General features: G+C 36.7%; 1 protein-coding gene across 2 annotated transcripts in view; it reads left to right on the forward strand.

Annotated features, from left to right (window-relative positions):
* Positions 1–15,261, forward strand: part of TMEM123 (transmembrane protein 123) — a 43,488-nt gene extending 28,227 nt beyond the window's left edge. Inside the window, exons 2-5 of one of the 2 annotated variants that reach the window (XR_010727642.1) lie at positions 8,508–8,849; positions 9,989–10,142; positions 12,720–13,461; positions 13,692–15,261. Coding sequence is in view for 1 of the 2 variants with exons in the window: in XM_066247728.1 (XP_066103825.1) it covers positions 8,508–8,849; positions 9,989–10,142; positions 12,720–12,744 (521 nt within the window). In the remaining variant the exon portion in view is untranslated. Of the gene's footprint in view, positions 1–8,507; positions 8,850–9,988; positions 10,143–12,719 lie in introns of both variants that reach the window. The other variant, XM_066247728.1, reaches the window with a different exon arrangement.
* Positions 15,262–23,710: the final 8,449 nt, after the last annotated feature.

Consider the following 23,710-nt stretch of genomic DNA (forward strand, 5'->3'; position numbering starts at 1 on the left):
TTTTGGTGCCCATATACATGGACTGGCATCCTCTTATTTTTTAGTCTGTGTGTATCCTTACTTTTTTTTTTTTTGTATTTTTCTGAAGTGAGAAGCAGGAAAGCAGAGAGACAGACTCCCGCATGCGCCCAACCAGAATCCACCCGGCATGCCCACTAGGGCATTACTCCATTGCAACCAGAGCCATTCTAGCACCTGAGGTGGAGGCCATGAATCCGTCCTCAGTGTCTGAGCCAACTTTGCTCCAATGGAGCCTTGGCTGTGGGAGGGGAAGAGAGAGATAGAAAGTAGAGGGGGAAGGGTGGAGAAGCAGATGGGTGCTTCTCTTGTGTGCCTTGGCCAGGAATCGAACCCAGGACTCTTCCACATGCTGAGCCGACACTCTACCACTGAACTAGCCGGCCAGGGCTTGTCCTTATATTTGAAATGAATTTCTTGTATTTAAGCTGAAATGAGTTTCTTGTATTATAGACAGCTCTTTTTTTTTTTTAGCCCATTCATCTGTTCTTTGATGGGAAAATTTAGTTCATTTACATTTAATGTATATAATTATTGATAGGTATGGACTTACTGCCATTTTGTTAATTGTTTTATAGCTGTTTTATAGGTCCTCTATTCCTTTTTTATGTTCATTTTTTTGGTAAGGTCTTGATAACTTTAATGATTTGCTGAGATCCCTTTATCTTTTATCTACCATACGTTTTTGCTTTGGGTCACCATGAGATTTACGTATAACAACCTATGTTTAAACAAACTATGTCAAGTTGATTAACAAGTAAAGTTTGAATGCATTTTTGCTCTCTCTCACCTTCATGTTTTACTTTTGATTTTACATGTATATCATTTAACTTTTATAATCCTCAACTACTTACTATATTTATACTGTAACTAGTTTTTTTAACCTTCATACTAGCTTTATAAGTGATGAAACCACCACCTTTACAACATTACATTCTGAATTTTAACTTTACCAGTGAAATGTATTCTTTCATATGTTTTTCTCTTAATAATTAGCACCTTTTCATTTAAGTTTAAAGAAGTCTCAGAACATTTCATGTAAGGCCAGTCTAGTGGTGATGAACTCCTTTAGCTTTTGCTTTTCTGGAAAATTTTTTATCTCTCCATTAATTATGAACAACTTTGCCAGATAGGGTATTCTTGGTTGGACGTTTTTCTTTTAGGCCTTCAAATATACCATGCCATTTCTTTCTGGCCAGCAAAGTTTTTGCTGAAAAATCTTACAGTCTTACTGTGGGTAAAGAGGATTTGGGAGAGACTTATACGTAACAAGTTGTTGTTCTCTTGCTGCTTTTAAGTTTCTATCCTTGTTTGTAACTTTTGACACAATAATGACAGTATGTCTGTGTGGATCTCTCTGGATTCATATTGTTTGGAATCTCGGGGCTTTCTCTATCTGGATGTCTGTTCTTCCCCAGATTAAGGAAGTTTTTAGCCATTATTTCTTCCAATAAATTTTCTATCCCTTTCACTCTTTTTTTTTTTTTTTTTTTTTTGAGGCCCCTTTGATGCAAATGTTAGTACAGCTAGTTTTTGAGGGTTTTTTCCCCAGAGGAAATTTTACCATATGTGGCTCTAAATTTGGTGTATCAATAGAAGCAGGTCACTTTAGGATTGTCCTACATTGCCATCTTGAACCAGAACCACTCATCACCCATCACCTTTTTTCTGATTAGCAATTTTATCATATAACTTCTATAATTTTATTTTCAATAGTTTTTAACCTTTCTGTAGCTTACGTTTAAGATATATCACTTGTAAACAGTTCATGCGTTGTTGTTTTTAATCCAGTCTGAAAATATTTGTCTTTTTAAGTGACCTGTATAGTCCATTTCATGTAACTTTATTATAATTTCTAGACCTGGCCTAAAACATTAATGGAATTTCACAAGGCTGAGAATGTTTGGGAAGTATTTCAGGCAGAGGAAATAGTATAAAAAAGCAACATAAAGATAGAAATGAACTTTATACCAGGGTGAAAGTGTGAGTAGTTAGGTTTGCTTGGGCAAATGGAAGTGGCAGAAGATTAGGCAGCAGAGGAGACTTGGGCCTTTCTGTCATGGTGAAGAATTTAGATACCTTTCGGTCTTCCCTCTAATTCCTTACACAGTCTGGAACACATGCTAGAAATAGTCAAATTTTCCAGAACTGTGCCTGGCACTTTTGTAGAGCAAAATAAAACTCGAACATGCAGTTCTTGGGATTAATAACCAGCTAATTCCATTGAAAAGATAAAACAAGACATACTAACTTTTGATGGTAATAATGATAGAGTTAAGAGTTCAGAAAAATGAAAAATAAGTCTTCAATGAAAAGGGAGATACCTAGGAAGGAGGTAAAATTGGAAATGCCTCTGATATACCATATTGTAATGTTATTGTTCCCTTGCCTTTCTTACTAGCCTATCCATGAACTCCTTCAGGTAAGGATTACATCTTTTGTTATGTCTTCAGAGCTTCCTAGCATAGTTCTTGCAGTAGAGTAGGTACTAAACAAGTGTTTGGAGGAGTTGCATTGCTGGTTTTTGAGTAGTAAGAAGCCAGGCTGACTGGAGTGTGTTGGGAAGAATAGCAGAGAGAGTGAATTCTGTTGCATGGAAAGTGAGAATTGCCAGGTAAGGCTTGGAAGTTTTTGAGCAGGAAAAGAGGGAAAATAATATCAGTCTTGCCTGATGCTCTTGTGAGTATGATTCATGCTCTTTTTGTAATTACCCAGGGTTAATTGTGGTGTGGAATAGAATGGATAAAACCTATGGCAAAAGTGTAACAAAGCTTGGACATTGTCTACATAGCCCCAACCAACTCCGGCCTTGTCTTTTGGCAATCTGACGGCCTTGAAAGCCTGCTGCTTTTCTGACCCTCTCTGCTCAGCTACTTTATTCCATACAGCTGTGGGAACAAACAGGATCACCCACCAGACTGAATTTCCTTTCACAAATCTGGTCTGTGTCTCACAGTTGTTAGTTCTCACTATCCTTAAGGCAGATAATTTCTTTGACTGAAAATACCTCTTTCAGTTCTTCCTAGAGTAAACAAACATTCTGTTTACATTAAGAATTATATAGAACAAATAATAGTGTAACTAAAATGTGGAAATAAATAGTTTGCAGATATACTGTAACTTATTTAAAGCATGCTAGTTATTTTTCTGTGTTCATAGAGTTATTTTTCCTTTGGGGAATATTTTTTAATTTATAAACTTAGTAACCTGTAAAATATATATTTGATTTTTAGAAAATGGACAGTTCTTTATGATGATACCTTTCTTTTAAGTTTAGTTTTCTTACTAGGTTCTTTTTTTTTTTTTTAATCTAGATTTTTAAATTCTGTGGATTTTTGGTCCTCGGGTAATTTGAATTCAGAAGAATTTTTGGAATGAGTCTGTTGACATTGTGCAGTGGACTGTTTGCTTTCTAAATAGCAAGTATTTCAGGGATTCCACTGATATTTAGTTTTTCTATAGGGAAGAGGTTCTTAGTGTTTAAAAATATTCTCAGAGCCACACACATGACTAGTTATTTGCTCCAGATGCGACTACTGTTCTTAGAATTACGGACCCCTCAAAATAACTGGCAGCAGTAATTTCTGATCCATGTCTTAAATAGCTCAGTATCTTTGACAACTATAATAGGAAATGAAAAGCTCTATAATGCCATGTTTAAATAACTGGGAAAAAAAATTAAATTGGTTGTGTATTTGATGTCCTGTTGAAAACAAATTGTCATCCTTAAGTTTGAAATATTTAGGTTCAAGGGGAAAATGGCACTTAGATATTTTTGGACACAAGTTATAGGGCTAAAAAAAGTTATTCCAGCACAGCAGAGTTACACAAAGGCAACTGGAATAAAGGCAGACTTTGAAAGTATAAGTGCTTTTACTTGGTACTAGAAAGAAAACAGGCTGCTTTATAGTCTCCTAGGCCTTGCTGTAATATGGTGGCCACCGGTGTAACTAGAAAATATCCTGGGCATCACTTTTTTCTTTTTGGATTTTTACATCAATAGACTGAAAATACCCCCCATAGCATCCTCTTCTATATGATGTTATTCACATGGCAGTGATGATAATCATGGAAATAGGAGATCTGACCATGCCTACTCTTCAGCCTTCTGTGGGTAACTTTACAGTGTCATTCTGTAGGGAAGACATATTTAACAAAACTAATGCTAAAACAAAGAATAAGCATTCATTGTGCTTGTCCTTTGTAGCAGGCACTGTACTGAGTGCTCAACATAAATAATCTCAGTTAATTCTTCCAAATACACTGCTCACAAAAATTAGGGAATCGAGGAATGTGCAGATACTCCAGTACTTTCATCCTTTTGTACAGTGCATTTTCACCAGTGAAATAAAAATTGGTTTTGCATCTCATTTGCATAATTGAACAACTTTCTTTGACTTGTCATTTGCTTTTTGATGCCTTGTTTAATAAAAAATCAAATGCTTCTTTTTTCATCTCTTCATATTCATTTTGAAATATCCCTTAATTTTGTGAGCAGTATATGTGATACCCCTTTTTATAGATAAGGAGAAGGAAGGTGAATCTCGGTTAAGTACCTAAGGTCACCCAGCTGAGCTGATCGAGAACTTGAGCTTGTGCTCACCATGCCTGGAAAACATCAGCAGCATTTGATAAAGAGAAGAGCTCAATAAATGGGAACTCTGATTCTATCATAGAAAAATATGCACAGAGGAGGATAGGTCTCTTACCACAAAACAAAAATGAGAGCTGATGGGACTGCTTTGAGAATTTTTATAGTGGTGACAAACATCCCTGATATCCATGTATACATTCTTTATCTTGTCCCTCTTTTCCTCCTGGACTCCGCAGCTCTGGGAAGGTAGTGCACAGATTCTGTTATCACAACCCGTTCATTTTCTTGTGATCATGTTAGTTGAAACCAGGAGTTAAAATTGAGAAATTCTCTAACTGGAACCTACGGATGATTTCGAGTTTTATTCAGTCAAGTTTGGAGAGTGATTTGACAGATATTGACTGACTTAATTCATCTCACAGTGATTAGTTTCAAAGCTCTGTGAAAGGAACCAGCTCAGCAAAACTAGTGAGTGCACTGCCGAGAGACACATTTTGTTAGAAATGAAAAAACTGTGAACCTGAGTGTATCAGTTTCCTAGTGCTGCCATAACAAAGGGCCACAAGGTGGGTGGCTTAAAGCAGTGGTCCCCAACCTTTTTTGGGCCACGGACTGATTTAATGTCAGAAAATATTTTCACGGACCAGCCTTTAGGGTGGGACAGATAAATGTATCACGTGACCTAGTCAAGCGTCAAGAGGGAGTCTTAGACGGATGTAACAGAGGGAATCTGGTCATTTTTTAAAAATAAAACATCTTTCAGACTTAAATATAAATAAAATGGAAATAATGTAAGTTATTTATTCTTTATCTACAGACCAGTACCAAATGGCCCACGGACTGGTACCGGTCCGTGGCCCGGGGGTTGGGGCCACTGGCTTAAAGAACAGAAATGTGTTGTCTCCGAGTTCTGGAGGCTAGAGTCCGAGGGTGGCTTTCCTCCTGAGGGCTGTGAGAACGTGTTCCATGCCCCTGCCTAGTTCTGGTGGTTTGCTAGCCATCTTTGTTATTCCGTGCTTTTGAAATCATTGCCCAGTCTCTGCCTTCATCTTCACATGGTGTTCTTCCTGTGTGTGTATCCACCTCCAGATTTCCCCAATTTACAAGGACACCATTTACCTAACCCCTATTTCCCCATTTATAAGGACCATTCTAATGACATCTTTTTAACTTGATTACTTGGTAAAGATCCTATCTCCAAATAAGGTCATATCTTAAGGTTAAGACTTAAGCATACGAGTTTGAGGGGACACAATTCAACCCATAACACGAAGCATCGACAACTGTGTGTTGTATACACCCTTTTGCTGGCATCTCTACCCTCCCGCCCACACCAGCTGAGGAATTAGTATCCACTTTATGGATTGAGTTGTATGTAGCAGCATGCCTCTCCTTTCCAGCATAATAACCAAAATAGTAAAACTCCACAATGATTCATAGTTGGAATTTCTTTTTTCTTCCAGCCTGGGCCTGCTTCAGGATTGGAAGTCTTCAGTGAGAAAGTTGACATTATTGACTTCCTTCTTTGTTCTGCCTTTTTCTCCTTCACTTCTGCTGGTTTTTACCCTTATAGGATTAGGCATAAAGGGATTTAAGAAAGCCAGTTGAGTGAACGCTGGGATGTTTTCATCTGGCATTGGTGCCTTCAGGGTGGCAGATGTGGTTCTCTTGGGCAGATTGCTGGGAGATTCCCTCACTGGGGCCTCGCCCTCTGGCTCCCTGTCCAGCTGACCTCTGCGGAGCTCTCTCCAGAGGCTGTCTTTTAGAGCAACCCATGGGACCTGGTTTGGTTCATGGGAAACAGCACTTTCGCTGTCAGTGGAAATAGTCTGCCCCCAGTCAGCCCTTTAAACTCTCCTGACAGGTGGCGACAGTTCAGCCAGGCCGTCTCTCCTTTAGGCTTGCTTTTCAGCGCTATCCCTTCAAGCCCAGGAGAATCTGGTCCTGCTCTTGAGGTGGTTTCCTTGAAGCCTTCCCAGCCTGGTTTGAAATGAGGGCTAGCGCTATCCTTGCTTTCTCCGTGGGCAGACGTGGTTGTGGACACAGCACAGTGACACTATGCAGTAACTTACCCTCGTCTGGCCTTTACAACTTGTTTTGTTTTTTACTACTTTTTTATTTTATCGAGATATAATTGGTATAACATTAGTTCAGGTATACAACGTAATGATTTGGTATTTTGCAAAATGATCAACCACTGTAAGTTTAGTTAACCCCCATCACCATACACAGTTATAGATTTGTTTTTCCTTTGGTGACAATGTGTAAGATCTACTCTCTTAGCAACTTTCAAATATACAATTTAGTGTCAACTATATCCACCATCTGTATATTACATCCCTGCTTTCCCTTGACTTACTTTATAACTGGAGTTCGTGCCTGTTGACCCCCTCACCCAGATGCTCATCCCCTCTGCCCCAGGGCCTTTACAGCCTCTGCTTCTCAGAGGTGGAGGAGACTGAATGGCAAAGACAGATAGGACCTAACCCTTTGCGAGTCCTGGGTGGTCTCTTCTGCAGATACCTGTGCAGGTGCTAACTCTGTCACCCCCTGGAAGGACCGGTCAGGAACTGAACAGGCAGAGGGAAGATACCAGACTCAGTGATGGCATGGCATCATTTTTAGAGCGGCACAATCACTTAATTACAGAGAAGGAACTAGGGAATGCTGGATATGAGTTCTGACCTTTAGGAGAGAATACTTACATTGAAGTTTAACATTTAATCATGAAACACAGTTAAATACAAAACTTACTTGCCTGTTTTGTCAATTTGTAGATATTTTCAGCTGCTTGTTTCTTTAATGCATTTGGATTTTCTTAGTGAACTAACTTGTAATCATTCCCTGCCTCTGCCCATGTGACTCTGTATAGTATCTCTGAAGAATTTGTTACTTTGGCAGGGGAAGGGAATGGGCTGTGTGGGAGTTGAATCCAAAAGCAGCATTGCGTTCATTGTTTTACTATGTAAAGATCATTCTGTTCTAAAGATATGACATAAACACAATAGAGACCCAAAGTTAAGAAAATGTAATAGGAATTTGAAACATGCAGCTACTGCTTATCCTCAGCATTCCTTGGAAGGATGTGGCAGAGAAACATTAAACTTTTAATTTTAAAAACCCTTATAGGTATTAAGTTTTTCATCTATTCATCCATTCAAATAATATTTGTGACAAGAAGTATGGCAAGATGTTCAGACAGAAATGGTTAAGCCTGACCAGGCAGTGGCACAGAGGATAGAATGTTGGATGGGATGCAGAGGACCTAGGTTCGAAACCCCGAGGTTGCCGGCTTGAGCACGGGCTCATTTGGCTTGAGAGTGGGCTCACCAGCTTGAGTGCGGGGTCACTGGCTTGAACGTGGGATCATAGACATGACTCCATGGTCACTAGCTTGAGCCCAAAGGTCACTGGCTTGAAGCCCAAGGTTGCTGGCTTGAGCAAGAGGTCACTCGGTCTGCTGTAGCCCCCCAGTGAAGGCACATGTCAGAAAGCAATCAATGAACAACTAAGGAGCTGCAGCAAAGAGCCACAACAAAGAATTGATGCTTCTCATCTCTCCCTTCCTGTCTGTCCCTCTCTCTGTCTCTCTCTCTGTCCCTGTCACCAAAAAGAAAAAAAAGTTAAGATGTCCCTGTTTTGAAGGAACTCAATCCCTTGGGGTTTTTTTCATATCTTCCCAAAAACTTTAAATGTAGGCTTGGTTGCTGTTATTTTACTAGTTTGAGGTATTTTATTGCTGTATATTGTGAAGAATTAGTGGACTAAGTATCTTTCATACTGCTGTATTTTTTAGACCTCTTTATTTATGTGCGACCATGACAGTCACAGTGAAGGAGAATCCTAATTTCCCTGAGTCAAAGCTACAGTTTTAATATTTTTTATATTCTTGCAGGGAGCACCACGCTTGTGCCTGTCAGCCCTAGAAATGAATCCAACAGCACTGTGAAACCATCTACAACTTCAGTTTCCTCAGTAACTGTCACCGCTTCGAGATCCACAGCAAAACCATCAACTCCAGGTTCTTCAGTCATAAAAAATATCACAGTCACCACTTTGAAACCCATAGCAACTTCTCGAGTGACAACACCACGGATCTCAACAAATGCGACTTCCACCACCTTAAAGTCTACACCCAAAATAACAACTGTTTCACAGAACACATCCCAGATATCAACATCCACTATGGCCACAACCCACAATAGTTCGGTGACATCTGTTTCTTCACCAGTAACTAGTATGTATTTAAAACGATCTATTTTTCTATGCTGAAAATAGTTGTTAATTCAAATGCCACATTTAGGTCATCATTCCAGTCTTCAAAAGTAAATATGGAAATTTAGGCAATAATTTCCTATTTAAATAAATCAGTTGTAGAGATCAGGAAAAGAGTTGACTGACCTAGTGTTCTTGTCTCTTTCTTTAAAAAATGGATTTCCAACTTCATTGTACCAAATAATGACTGTATAAGACCCATCTATGACTACATAATTGATCCTAACAGGGGATTTTATTTGAAGGTTTGAAATTTTTTCATATATTTAACAATATCTCATTGTAGGAAGGAATTTGGCAGGTTCAATCTACACGATTTCCAAATCAACATTTTGGTGAATTTTGGTTTTAATTAATTTGTGCCCTAGAGATATTTTAAAGTGGTGTTAGATATAATCACATACCATATCAGAGTCTCAGCGCTCTTTGTTTTTTTGCATTTTAAAAAATGTAATGCCTGTGAATTCAGAAACCTTAAGATTCTCCTTTTAAGTTATCCAGAGTTGAAGGTCTTTTTAAAAGCTAGTCATTACATTCATCAGAACAAATAACAGATTTTATGGTGTCTTTTTTAATGTGTTTATATATTTTACTCTGTCTTGTTTGTTTATTACTACAGTCCATATATTGAAATCAACTCTAATGTCTCAGGGGCTCTTGCCATGATTAAAACCAAAATAGTTTATATTTCTAATTTATTTAAAAGGAGAAATGTCAAACATTTATTCAGATTGGATCCAGTTGCAAGATTATGGCTATGTTGCCCGGACCTATTTTATTAAGGCATAAAGATTCATAAGAAAGAAAAATCCCCTAAGTCTTGCTGCCTCTGAAGTTTTGGTAAACTGTGCAAGTCCAGCACCATCAAACACCTTGAGATCTTGGGATTGCAAACACTAGGGTTTTTTCATCAAAACGATGTGTTAGATCACTGAAGAAAACTAGAGGCCAGGCCAGTTGCTAGACACAGTGGAGGGCAAGTTTCTAGGCTTTGAGACCCCTTTATTCCTAATTCAGTGTTCATTTATATAGAGATTCAGAAAGTTTTAGTTTATCACAATGTTTTTAAAAGCACTAACGCCTGTTTTGTTTTTCTTCTAGTCACGGCAACTATAAATTCTAAAGAAAATAAAGGCTCAAAATTTGAAATTGGCAGTTTTGTTGGTGGTATTGCATTAACACTGGGAATTTTGTCTATTCTTTACATTGGATGCAAAATGTACTATTCAAGAAGAGGCATTCAGTATAGAACCATGTGAGTTTTGATTGCCCAGGACTTTTAAAAATCTTATTATTTCTGTATTTCTTTATTTAAATTCCATGACAAAATACCAGATTCGTAGAGGTAGTGTTCATCTCATAGAGGAGTAATTCATAGATTTATGGGTTATATTCCCAAATCCTCTGTGCCCAAAGTAAATTGTTCATGTATAGTTTTTTATAATTATTTACAAACAAAAATGGATATATATACCTCTTAAAAAGTTTGTATTTTATTAATGTTGTACTTTTTTTTTTTACCAGAGACCCAAGCTAAGCCAACCCTTTTTACTTGCTTATAGTTCTAATCATAGGAAATAACATAATCAGATTTCATGTGCCTATTGATCTAGCATGTCTTGTGTTTGTTAGTAAGCACCACTAAGAATATCCTTGGTAAAAACATGATTTTTGCTTTCAGTCACAAAGGAAAAGTAACTAAGATTCTTCTGACAGCCACATTTTCCCTGATTTACTATGTCAAATGAGTTAGTATAATATACATTATCATTTTATCTATAGTAAAAATATTTTTTAGATGAGCTTTATCAACAACTCTTGATCACCAAACCATGTTTATCCTTCATATAGTTTTGCAGGTCTTCTGATTTTTGGAGGTATTATCTCTATCATCTTCCATCTTTGTTACACCAACAAAATCCTTTGGGATTTTTTTTTTGAGTACCAAGTCATTCTTTTTGATGTTAATGTATATAAATACTATAGAATAGAGGGTCATTTTCCAAAATTTGTTCTTTTTGAGTTGTTGTAAACATATGCATCCCACACAGATTTTCTGCATAAGAAACATTTGGGAAATATTGCTTGAGCATTAAAATTTGCAATAATTTTTAAAATCAGTTTGTGTTTCTACAGATATTTACCATCTGTTTTCTTGGTAAATTTAAGCAGTTAAACAGAAGTCACATTTTGATTATAGTAAATTAAATGCCACTTTTATATAATATCAATATTTATTGATATAGTTGAGGCTATAAAATAGTGAAAGCAATTAAATTAAAATGTGTGGTTTTCCTTTTAAACTGCCTTAACTACAAAGTATGCCATTTTAGCCTTGTGGGCTAATTTTACTCAAGTATACATGACCACATAATGCTGCATGCCCTGTGGGGTAAGTCAAAGCCCAGAATCCTCATTACTGTGAGGGAACTCTTGGCAGAAACAGAATTTGACTCTAAAAGGAGTGTTATTTTCATGCAGGAACCAGTAGATGGTGAAATACCATATTTAATTGAGTCTAAGTACATATTTTTGGTTTTTATCCACATTTTAACACCTCTAAAATTAGGATATAGCTTATGGAATGAGAAAGCATGGTGTTTTTGTGTAACTGACTTTTTTTTTTTTTTTAGTGCTATGTAAAAAAACAAATAGTGCATTTCAAAGCCTGTAGTTCTTTGAAGTTATAAAATGGCATTTTATAAGTAAGGACTTAATTTTGCCCCATTAAAGAAACTGTTGCTCTCTATGTCCAGTAACAGTGAGCATTTCCAGTTTTCATTTATTGGATAATAAGTAATTCAAATACTGATTAAAATTTTAGCTACTGTGTTTCTTAGAGTTGCATGGAGAGAGACAGTGCAGTGAAATAGCTAAGATGTGGGGTTTGCAGAAGACAGACTTAGTTTTGAGTCTGGTTAACTACAGATTAGGAGGGTGCCTTCCGATGCTTATATAAGTGAGGCAGCATAGTACACAGTGGTCTAAACAAGAGTTCACAGGCTTGCTTACCTTCTCATCCTCTGCAAAATGGGATAATGAAGACAGTGCCCTCTGCATAGGGTTACTGTGATGATTAGGTGAGTTATGAATGGAAAGTCTGTAGTATAACATCTGATACATAGTAAATGCTCAAGACATGCTTGCTTTCTTTTTAAAGAGGGTTATAATAGGTAACTGGTGAAAAGTCACATAGCCATAAGCAGAGCAGAGATTTAAGTTTGGGTTTGTGTTACACCCTGAACTGCTATTTAAATCCTTAACCACTACAGGCCCTGGCCGGTTGGCTCAGCGGTAGAGCGTCGGCCTGGCGTGTGGGGGACCCGGGTTTGATTCCCGGCGGGGGAACATATGGGAGGCGCCCATTTGCTTCTCCACCCCCACCCCCTCCATCCTCTCTCTCTCTCTTCCCCTCCCGCGGCCGGGCCTCCATTGGAGCAAGGATGGCCCGGGCGCTGGGGATGGCTCCTTGGCCTCTGCCCTGGGCGCTAGAGTGGCTCTGGTCGTGGCAGAGCGACGCCCAGGGTGGGCAGAGCCTCGCCCCTGGTGGGCGTGCCAGGTGGATCCCGGTCGGGTGCATGTGGGAGTCTGTCTGACTGTCTCTCCCCGTTTCCAGCTTCAGAAAAATACAAAAAAAAAAAAAAAAAGAAAAAGAAAAATAAATCCTTAACCACTACAGTGTACCAGGTACTTTTAAGAAATTTAACACAAAGGAATCACAATTTTGATTCTGAGACTTGACATTATTTGTTACTTTACTTTAGAATATGAATATGTAAGTACTTTTGATACAAATAAAAACAAAGTAATTTTAACTTTTGCTCTATTACAGTGATGAACATGATGCCATCATTTAAGAAAATCTAAGGACCAATGGAAAGAAGAGTGATGCAACCCAATAGATTGGTTTAAGACAATATTCTCCTTTTGAAAATCGTATAAACAGGCCATGCATATAATGTACAATATATTATATAAATATGTAAAGATTCCTCATGATTACTAAAAGTTTTAGGGTTTGTTTTGGATTTTTAATGAACAATTGGAGCACACAGTTGATGCAATGTTATATTCACTTACAGAAAATATATTAGTAAGACTTCAGTCTCATTTTCTTGTGGCATTGGTCACAAATGGAAGACATTATCACTGAAGGGCATCTGGGCATATAATTAAGGGGCTTGTCACAGCACTCAAGATGCTGATTGTCTTTATTGTTCAAACAAAGAACTTCAGTACTATTCAGAGATGGATATGGCCTAATTAATACCACACAGCAGAATTTTATGAGTAAACCTGGTCTTAAGCATAATTTTACTTTAAATGTCTCTTGGAAAGCATAACTATTTTCTATGTTTTAAAGCTTAGTACTTGGTTTAGAAACAGAATGCATACCTCCCAGCCCCCCAGTCCCAATCAAAAGCTGAAACAATACCAGGTCTTACTTAGTCCTGTTCAAGAGCCTATATTTTTACTAATAACTTTTTTCAAACTTTCAATAGCAGTTGATATAATTATTTTTCCCCTCTGTAATGTCAGTAAATTGCAATGTTTAACATGATGGTGTTTTTTTTGTTGTTGTTTTTGTTTTGTTTTTTATTTTACTTATTCATTTTAGAGAGGAGAGAAAGGGAGAGAGAGAGAGAGAGGAGAGAGACACAGGGGGGAGGAGCTGGAAGCATCAACTCCCATATGTGCCTTGACCAGGCAAGCCCAGGGTTTTGAACCAGCGACCTCAGCATTTCCAGGTCGACGCTTTATCCACTGCGCCACCACAGGTCAGGCACATGATGGTGTTTTAAAGACTTAGTTGTTAGTATTAAATAAGACGTTAGATTATTTGCTACTGTAAGAATATTGTCACCACTGGAAATTGCTTTTATTTCTTATTTAGCTATTATATGTTTAGTGAGTATTTTTGAGAGCTGTAGAACTGCTTCAATATATAGAAATGTTTAATGCACCATAAAGACACCTAACTTAAAAAAAAAAAACCCTCATGATTTCCAAAACAGGCCTTTAGTACTCTGTTCAGTCAGAACTGTAAGTTAATGCTCTGTTTATCAAGCCAAAAGCTGTGGAGTGCCCCTCAAGCTACTTAACCTAGAAGATGCAAATTAACTGCATTTTTCTGCACTATCGATTTTACTCAGAAGTTTGGGGAAACAGCATTTTATACTAAAACACTAGTGTATTTTGGAATAAAGTCTTATGAAGTTTTAAGATGGAAATTCTTTAGTTGAGTATTCTTCCCACCACTCTCCCTTGCTGAGAGGAGGCACTTTCAGATGTATTGTTAATGGAGAAGAAAAGCATAGAACTGTAGGGACAGCAGTGTAGCCAACATTTTGGAGTGTTTTCAGTTTTATAGTTTATATTTCAGCACTCAAAACTCAGGGTCAGGTTTTGACAAAAGAAGTATTTAGTCATACTACGATAGTGTTTCTACCTTAGATTAGTCAAAGTAAATCATACCAATTTCTAATAGTCTAAAAATGAGCTAAGATGTCCTAATAACCTTGCACCTACATCTTCTAGGATTTAAATATAACTTTTGTGATCAGCTTTTGGTTTATGGAGAATAGCATATATCAAGAATTTTTTTTGATAAAAGGATCATTTCTACTCACTGTTCATTTTGGCCAGTTATGTGATGAATGTAGATGATAAAAATGATAAAACATGTAGAGGATGTACGTGACACATGCAGTGTGGAGGAACTATTGTGATACACATGTGTTTACATTAGTTTGAAAAAAGATGTGGGCTGCTAAGTTGTATGTAACTTAGCCATAACTGGTCTTTTATGGTAATGGGAGCCTTTTGTCCCCCATATAAGTTGTTTTCTGCCCTGCATTCTTGATATTCCAGTACTTCAAATCAGTTGAAATTTGTAGACAGGGCTGAAATTTTCTTGAGTACTTTCTTTAGCACTTTGAAGATATAAAACCACCTTTTAAGTACTAAATGTCATTCTATACCTTTAAAGTTCCCTGTGCTTTGGGTTTAAAATAATTTAGTTATGTCTTTTCTCTATACAGAAGTTGTATAGTTTGTTACTTTTAAATACTAGTACTTCAGTGCAGTCAGTGATTTTTTATTTTGTGCAAAAATTGAGAGAAAAGGAGATGCAAACCAATATTTGCTTTGGAGAACATTTCCTAGTTTTTTCCCTAATTTTATGTTTACTTAAAGCAAATGTTCAATTTTGTTTGCATTCTTTTAAGAATGTGTGTACTTGAAGATAAAAGCAATTCAGGTGTATATATTAGGCAGAATTCAGTCAATGATTTTTAAATTTTCTTGGATAATCCATAAATAATTCAAATATAGATAAATGAGAGTTGGCCATGTATTACAGTGATAATTTTGTATTTTTCACCAAAACAATTTTTTTAAGTGAATTTCTCTTTTTTTCTTTTTACTTTAATGACCAGCTTTGGATATTTCATTGTTACTAAGATCTATTTTTAGAATAAAATTGTGTTCACCAAGAGTTTCATGTGTTTGAATTTGCTTCATTTCATCAAACTCAGAATAAATTAACAGAATAGAAAAAGCCCAAAATAAAAAGTCAGATTGTTGGGGCTAAACTGACGCGCAGGTGTGGCTGTCTGGGTCATCAGTAGCAGCACCCGGAAACTTGATGGGAGTGGAAATTCCTGAGTCCCCCACGCCAGTTCTACTGAAACTCTGGGCTGGAGCCCAGCAATCAGTTTAACACTTCTACCAGGTCATTCTGATAGACATCAAAGTTTGAGAAGCACTGCTCAAAAGAATTTTCATCTGAAGCCACTTCTTTATTCTGGATAAATTTTTGAAATAGGTATATTTATAGTTGAAATAAACGACCTTTCCCAGCATAAATCAATTGCAAATGAATTAATGTATAGTATTCAAGTATTTTAGTATTATTTTTCTTTAAAATGACATAATTTAACTCTGAAAATAAATATTTGTTATGAGGTAATCACGGGGAAAGGGTACAGTCCTCCGGAAATCCTTTTTATGATAAAAAAGTGCCCTGTTATAGTATTTGTACACAATTTTTACACCCCCACCAACTTTAGGCATAACGTGTCTTGCTTTTGACTCACTGGTATGAGAGTAGATGTAATAAATAACACGTCTGTTCAGAATAAGGTTTCAGCTAATTATTACTTTTTAATTAAAGTATGTTATGCATACAAAAAAAAATGCTGAGAATGACATCACCAAGATGGCAACAAAGGTCGTTACTAACTTAGTTCCCCCTCAGGGGTGGCCACTCTCATCACTCCTATTCGACATAGTACTGAAAGTCCTCACTAGAGCAGTCAGGCAAGAAGCAGAAATAAAGGTCATTAGAACTGGAAAGGAAGAAGTAAAATCATGACATGATTTTACATATAGAAGAAAATCCTAAAGATTCCACCAAAAAACTATTAGGTGTAATCAACAAATTCAGTAAAGTTGCAGGATACAAAAATAATATACAAAAAGCAGTAGCATTACTATACCACACTAACAAATTATCTGAAAAAGAAAACAGTTCCATTTATAATACCTTCAAAAACAAAATGCACAGGAATGACGTAGGAGGTGAATGACCTCTACTCTGAAAACTACGAGAGACTAATGAAAGTAGTCAAACAAGTGTATTACTTCATTTAATCCTGAGGAAAATTGTGTGGAGTGGAAATTCCCCACCCCTCCCTTTTAAAGTAGATGAAGAAAACGGGCTTGGAGGGTTGCTTTAAGAACTCATGCCACTTGGATCTGAAACCCCCACTCTTTTTACTATAAGGCACTGCCGTTGAAAATATATATAACTTTTCAGTTAAAAAGCATTCAGTCTTTCCCACAACCATAATTGTCAGGTAGATTTTTTTAAGGGAGGAAACTGAGAGGTTCAGGGAGCTTAGGCAAATGGTTGTTTCATACAGCTGGTCACAGAGTTAAGATTCAAACCCAGCACCTCTTAATTCTAGAAGTGTTCCCAACCTTGATACCATTGACATTTTGAGCTGGGTAATTCTTTGATATGACGGGCTTCCTGAGCATTACAGAATTTGTAGCGGCATCCATGGCTTTTATTCGCAAATTCCAAGTTCATAGAGTGGAAAAATTAATTTTGTTAAAATGTCAATACTACCTAAAGCTACCTAAAGACTCAATGCAATCCCTATCAAGATTTCATGGGTGTTTATTTTTCTTTTACAGAATTAAAGAAATATAAAATTTGTGTGGAACCACAAAAGAAAAACAAAAATAGCTAAAGCAATCCTGAGAAAGAAGAACAAAGGAGGAGGCATCCCACTTCCTGATTTCAAGCTATAATACAAAGCTAGCTAGGGTTGCCAAAGGGTGGGGGTCAGGGCGAGGGAGAAAAATCAATTTAAATAAAAGCTATAGTAATCAGAGCAGTATGGTACTAGCATAAAAACAGACACAAAAACCCATGGAAAAGAATCAGGAGCCCAGAAATAAGCCAATGCCTATACCATCAGCTAATATTTAATAAGTATTCTTGATGAAGAAAAGACGGTCTCTTCTGTAAATGATGTTGGGAAAATTCTATTTTACCATGTAGAAAAATTAGGGTCCTATCTTACATCACTCACAAAGATTAACGCTAAATGGTATAAAGACTTAAATGTAAAACCAGAAACCATAAAACTTCCAGGGGAGAACAGGAAAATAACTCCTTGACAATGGGTCTTGGCAATGACTTATTGAATGTGACACTTAAAGCTTGAGCAACAAAATCAAATCTAAGTAGTAGGACTACATTAAACTAAGAAATACACATCATAAAATAAACATTTGATAAAATACAAACTTTTTATGCATACTCTGCTAACATGATCTTACAGATCATTAGTAGGGTGGTAATAAAGGGGAGAACACAATTTAATAACGATATAAATAGCTAACAACCAAGGTAAAAATTAGTTGGAGAGCTGAGGTTAGTTAAGTCCTGGAAGATTTATACTGTGAGTAGCAATTACTAAGCATCGTGCCTTTTCCTGCACCAGCACCACACCCCCTCACACACCCATTCAGCCTAACCCTTTGCCTTCCTATCTAGGAAAAAGATAGGATTCTGCCTCAAAATGTATATAATTTCCAACTACTCAAAGGCCTTGCCTATTGTTATTATAAAACATCAAGAATTTTTAACCATTTCTTAACCAATTAAAGTGCCACCTCTAATGGAGAATTTTTCCATGCCTCCAAGGTTGCTCTCTTCTTTTGTGTGTGCTGCTGCTGCTGCTACTACTCCTGCTCCAAAGAGTTGAGTAAAGAACATGCTAGCAAAAGGCTTCTCAAAACATACCATCCTGTCTTTTTCTTGTGAGATCAGGCAGGAAATTTCTGGGAACCACATGCTCTACACCCAAAGGGTAAGAAAAAAAAAACAGATGGAACACTTTCTAACTCATTCTTTATGGCTAGCATTCCCCTGATACCAAAGCCAGACAAACACACCACAAGAAAACTATAAACCAAGGTTATTTATGAATAAAAAAGGCAAAATTCCTCAACAAAATATTAGTAAACCAAACCCTGTAACATTAAAAGGATTATACACCAGACCAAATGGGATTTATCCCAAGAATGCAAGAATGGTTCATCATAACAAAAATCAATGTAATTATCACATTAATAAAGCAAACGGGTTGTGTGTGACCATCTTGATGCTGAAAATATATTTGACAGAGGAGAAACCAGAAGAATGCAAGAAAGGAGAGCCTGCAATATACCTTCTGCTCAAGCCAGTGACCTCAGTGTTTAGTACTGAGGGAACGAGGGCAGACAGAAAAGTTTGAAAAATAACAAACCATAGCTATGGTCCTTGCTTATTATCAGTTCCTTGAAATAAACTTGCAGTACCAGCAAGAATTAGTTCTAGTCACGGACAGACACTCCAGCCTCCTCTCTCACTCCCTCCCCTCCTGGAGACATGAAAGCTAAAGCTGTAAAGGTATATAAGATGTAAGAAATCCAACTTTGGGGGCTCATGTCTTTGGTACTATCAGCCCCACATGCTCTGCTGGCTATTAAAATCCTACTTCTTTCATCAAGTTGCCTGGGCATCTTTGTCCTCCTTTGATTCCTGCTATAACAATATTCAACATCCTTTCATAACACTCAGACAACTAGAGATAGAAATGACTTCCCCGCCCTGGTAAATGGCATTTATTAAGAACAGAAAAAAACACATAGCTAATATACTCAGTAAAAGACAAAGCTAAGATCTAAGATCAGGCTCAGGACAAGGAAGCCCACTTTCATCACTGCTGTTCAACATTTGCTGAAAGTAAGAGCCAAAAAAATTAAGAGAAAAAGCATCAAACTGGGAAAGAAGTATAACTATATTTTCAGATGGCATCATCCTAATATAGAAATTCCCAAAAAATAAAATCTAGAGCTAATAGATTCACAAAGTTGCAGGGTTCAAGTTCAACACAAAAATTAGTTGTGTTTCTATGTAACATCAATGCACAATCCAGAAGATTATATTTTTAAAAATCTCATGTACAACACCCAAAAGAATACCTAAGAACTATAACCAAGGAGGTGAAAGACTTGTGCACTGAAAACTACAAAACACTGCTGAAATTTAAGACCCCACTAAATGGAAAAAAAAATCCCTGTGCTCATGGGTTGGAAGACTTAATATAAACACAGCAATACTACCCAAAGCAATTTACAGATTCAACGCAATCTTTATCAGAATCCCACAAGTTTTATCCTCAAATTCATATGGAATCACAATGGGCCCCAAATAGCCAAAACAATAAAAAAATAAGAACAAAGTTGAAGGATCACACTTCCTAATTTAAAAACTTAGTAATCAAAACAATGTGTTATTGGCATAGGATAGACAGAAACCAATGGAATTGAATTGACCACCAGGAATAAACCCATAATCTATGCCTCCCCCCCTTTTGCTATGCACTGGAGGCCAAGTACCCAATTTTTTAAATTTTATTTTTAAACTAAAAAATAGTTGCCATTTTATTTTTGTGACCAGAGTACAAATATTGATTGACTTACGACCTATGCAATTTACGACCATTCGACTTTACGACCACAATTGCTAGCCACGACTGCTCCACATCTGGCAGCACAAGCATTGTCCAGCTGGGTGTACAACAGTGCGGACCAGCTTCCGGCACCACTACCATCTCCGCGTGCACCATTTCAACTATTATCCCAGACTCAGTACAGCAATTTGTGTTTTGTGTCTTGGATATTTTTCATCAAACCCTTCCCAAGATGTCTACAAGAGGAAATTGTCTTTGCAAATATTAAACCAGTTGTACTGGTAATGCAGTGTTTTACTTAAAACTGACGAATGTAAAAATAAGAAACAAAATGGTGTAGAGATGATACAAATGGCATAAAATGAACAAGGAAAATTATGACATATAACAATAATGAAAGAAAATTATAGAATATGACTTAAAGATTTTTATAACATTATTTCACAGTACTGTACATATAGACTACTCAATTTGAGAGTAGTTAAACTACTCAAATCATGTTATGACTGGTCTGTCGGAACCAAACGTGGTCGTAAGTCGAGCACTAGCTGTACCTGATTCTGTTCTCTTAGCAAATTTTGAGTATTCAGTAAAATATTAATTATAGTCATGCTGTACATTATATATATCTAGATTTACACATCCTACATAACTGTAATTTTGTGCTCTTTGACTAACATCTTCCCTTTTTTTTTTCACATTTCCTTCCCTAGTACCCACTGTTCTACTCCTTTTATGTATCTATTCTTTTAAATTCCACATATAAGTGAGATCATGTTTTGTTTTGTTTTCCTTCTGTATCTGGCTTATTTCACTTAATGTCCTTCAGGTTCATCCATGGAATCTCAGAGTAAGATTCCCTTCTTTTTTATGGTAGAGTAGTATATTCTTTTGTGAAAATGTACCATAGCTGTTTTATCCACCCAGCTATTGATGGACTCTTGGGTTGCTTCCAAGTCTTGGCTATTGCCAATAATGCTGCAAGGAACATAAGGATGCATATTTTCTTTGTTTTAAACAAGAGAGAAAGAGACAGGCAGAAAGGGAGAGAGATATAAGCATCAACTCATCATTGCATCCTTTAGTTGTTCATTGATTGCTCCTCGTACATGCCTTGACCAGGGGGCTCCATCCGAGCCAGTGATCCCTTGCTCAAGCCATTGACCATTGGGTTCAAGCCAGCAACCATGGGCTTCAAGCCAGTGACCATAAAATTATTTTGATGATCCCACGCTTAAGCCAAGGACCCTGTGCTCAAGACGGTGAACCTGTACTATAGCCAGTGACCTCGGGTTTTTGAACCTGAGTTGTCAGTGTCCCAGGTCACTCTATCCACTGTGCCACCACCAGTCAGGCAGGGTGTATATATTCTTTTGAATTAGTATTTCCGTTTTCTTTAGCTATATTCCTAGAAATGGAAATGCTGGGTTACAAAGTAGTTCCATCTTTAATTTTTTGAGGTAATTACAGTTTTCAAAGTGGCTGCACCAGTCAGCATTCCATTTATTGAATAGAATATCTTCATCAAATTGTATGTTCTTGCTTTGTCATAAAGGTGTGGGTTTGTTTCTGGGCTCTTAATTTTTTAAATGTTTTATTTATTGATTTTCCAGAGAGAAAAGGAAGGGACAGGGTATGAAAAGTATCAACTCATAGTTGCTATACTTTAGCTGTTCATTGGTTGTTTGCTCGTCATATGTTCCTTGACCAGAAAAGCCCAAGGTTTGGAACTGGCGACCTCAGCATTGCAGGCCAATGTTCTATCCACTGCACCATGACAGGCTATGCAATTCAGCTTCTGGGCTTTTCATTCTGTTCCATTGATATATATGTCATTTTTTTTATACCAGTACCATGCTGTTTTAATTATTGTGGCCTTATAGTAGTTTGATATCAGGTAGCATGATCCCTCCAACTTTGTTCTTCTTTCTCAAGGTTGCTGTGGCAATTTTGGATCTGGTTCTAAAGAAATTTTGGAATACCCGTTCTAGTTCTGTGAAATACATACATCATTGGTATCGTGATAGGAATTGCATTGAACCTCTGTATTGCTTTTAGTATGGACATTTTAGTGATAGTACTTTTTCCTATTCATGAACATGGTACATGCTTCATATTATTTGAGTTCTTTAGTTTCTTTTCTTGGTGTCTTATAATTTTCCTAGTACAGGTCTTTCCCATCTGTGGTTAAATTTATTCCTATATATATATTTTTTGATGCAATTGTAAATGGGTTTTCTTACCCTTTTTGATAGTTCATTGGTATATAAAAATGCAACTGATTTCTGAATATTAATTTTTATCCTGCTACTTTATTGAATTCACTTATCAGGTTGTTGTTTTTTTATTTTTATTTTTGTGGACTCTTTATATAATATCATGTCATTTGCAAATAATGAGTTTTATTTCTTCCTTTCCCATTTGGATGGCTTATCTGGTTGCTGTAAGGCTTCCAGTACTATGTTGAATAAGACCGGTGAAAGCTGATGTTCCAGATTTTAAGGAAAACGCTTGTAGTTTTTGCCCACTGAGTCTGATGTTGGTTGTGAATTTGTCATACATGGAATTTATTACATTGAGGTATGTGCCCTCTATTTCTACTTTACTGAGTGGGATTTCATCAAATGCTTTTACTGCATTTATTGATATGACCATATGGTTTTTATCTTTCATTTTGTTTATGTGGTGTATCACATTTATTGATTTCTGGATATTGTACTAACCTTGCATCCTCAGGATCTCACTTGATCATGATGTATGAATGTATGATCTTTTTAATGTATTTCTGGACCAGGTTTACTAATATTTTTTTGAGGATTTTAGTATCTAATGTTCATCAGGGATATTGGCTTATAATTTTCTTTGGTTTTATCTGGTTTTGGAGTTAGGATAATGCTGGCCTTGTAAAATGAGCTTAGGAGTCTTCCTTCCTGGATTTTTTGAAATAGTTTGAGAATAAGTGTATTTCTTCTTTGAATGTTTGGTAAACTTCACCTGTGAAGCCATCTGGTCCCAGACTTTTGTTGGGAGTTTAATGACTGCTTTAATTTTACTAGTTGTAATCTGTCTATTCAGATTTTGTCATTTTTCCTAATTCAGTTTTGGAAGATTATGTGTTTCTAGGAATTTACCTATTTTATCCAGATTGTCCCATTCGTTGGCAAATACTTGTAACATTTTCTTACAATCTTTTGTATTTCTTTAGTGTCAGTTGTTACTTCTCTTCTTTAACTTCTGATCTTATTTAGGTCTTCTCTCTCTTTCTCTTTTGATGAGTCTAATTAGAGGTTTGTCAATCTCTTTTATCTTTTCAAAGAACCAGCTCTTGGTTTCAATGATCTTTTCTATTTTTTTAGACTCATTTTCATTTATTCATTCTCTGAGCTTTATTATTTCTTTTCTTCTACTCACTTTAGGCATTACTGTTGCTCTTTTTCAAGTTTCTTTAAATTTAAAGTTAGATTACTTGGAATATTCTTGATGAAGCAGTAAAATTATTCTTATTAAATTTAACCTTGGGTACACATCATTTTAACATTATGTAACAAAATTGGAAGTACATGTATTTATACTACATACAAAAGTGCATTTTGAGGCCTGACCTGTGGTGGTGCAGTGGATAAAGCATCGACCTGGAAATGCTGAGGTCACCGGTTCGAAGCCCTGGGCTTGCCTGGTCAAGGCACATATGGGAGTTGATGCTTCCAGCTCCTCCCCCCTTCTGTCTCTCTCTCCTCTCTCTCCCTTTCTGTCTCTCTCCTCTCTAAAAATGAATATTTTTTTTAAAAAA

The sequence above is a fragment of the Saccopteryx bilineata genome, chromosome 1, assembly GCF_036850765.1.
Source record: "Saccopteryx bilineata isolate mSacBil1 chromosome 1, mSacBil1_pri_phased_curated, whole genome shotgun sequence".
NCBI lineage: Eukaryota > Metazoa > Chordata > Mammalia > Chiroptera > Emballonuridae > Saccopteryx > Saccopteryx bilineata.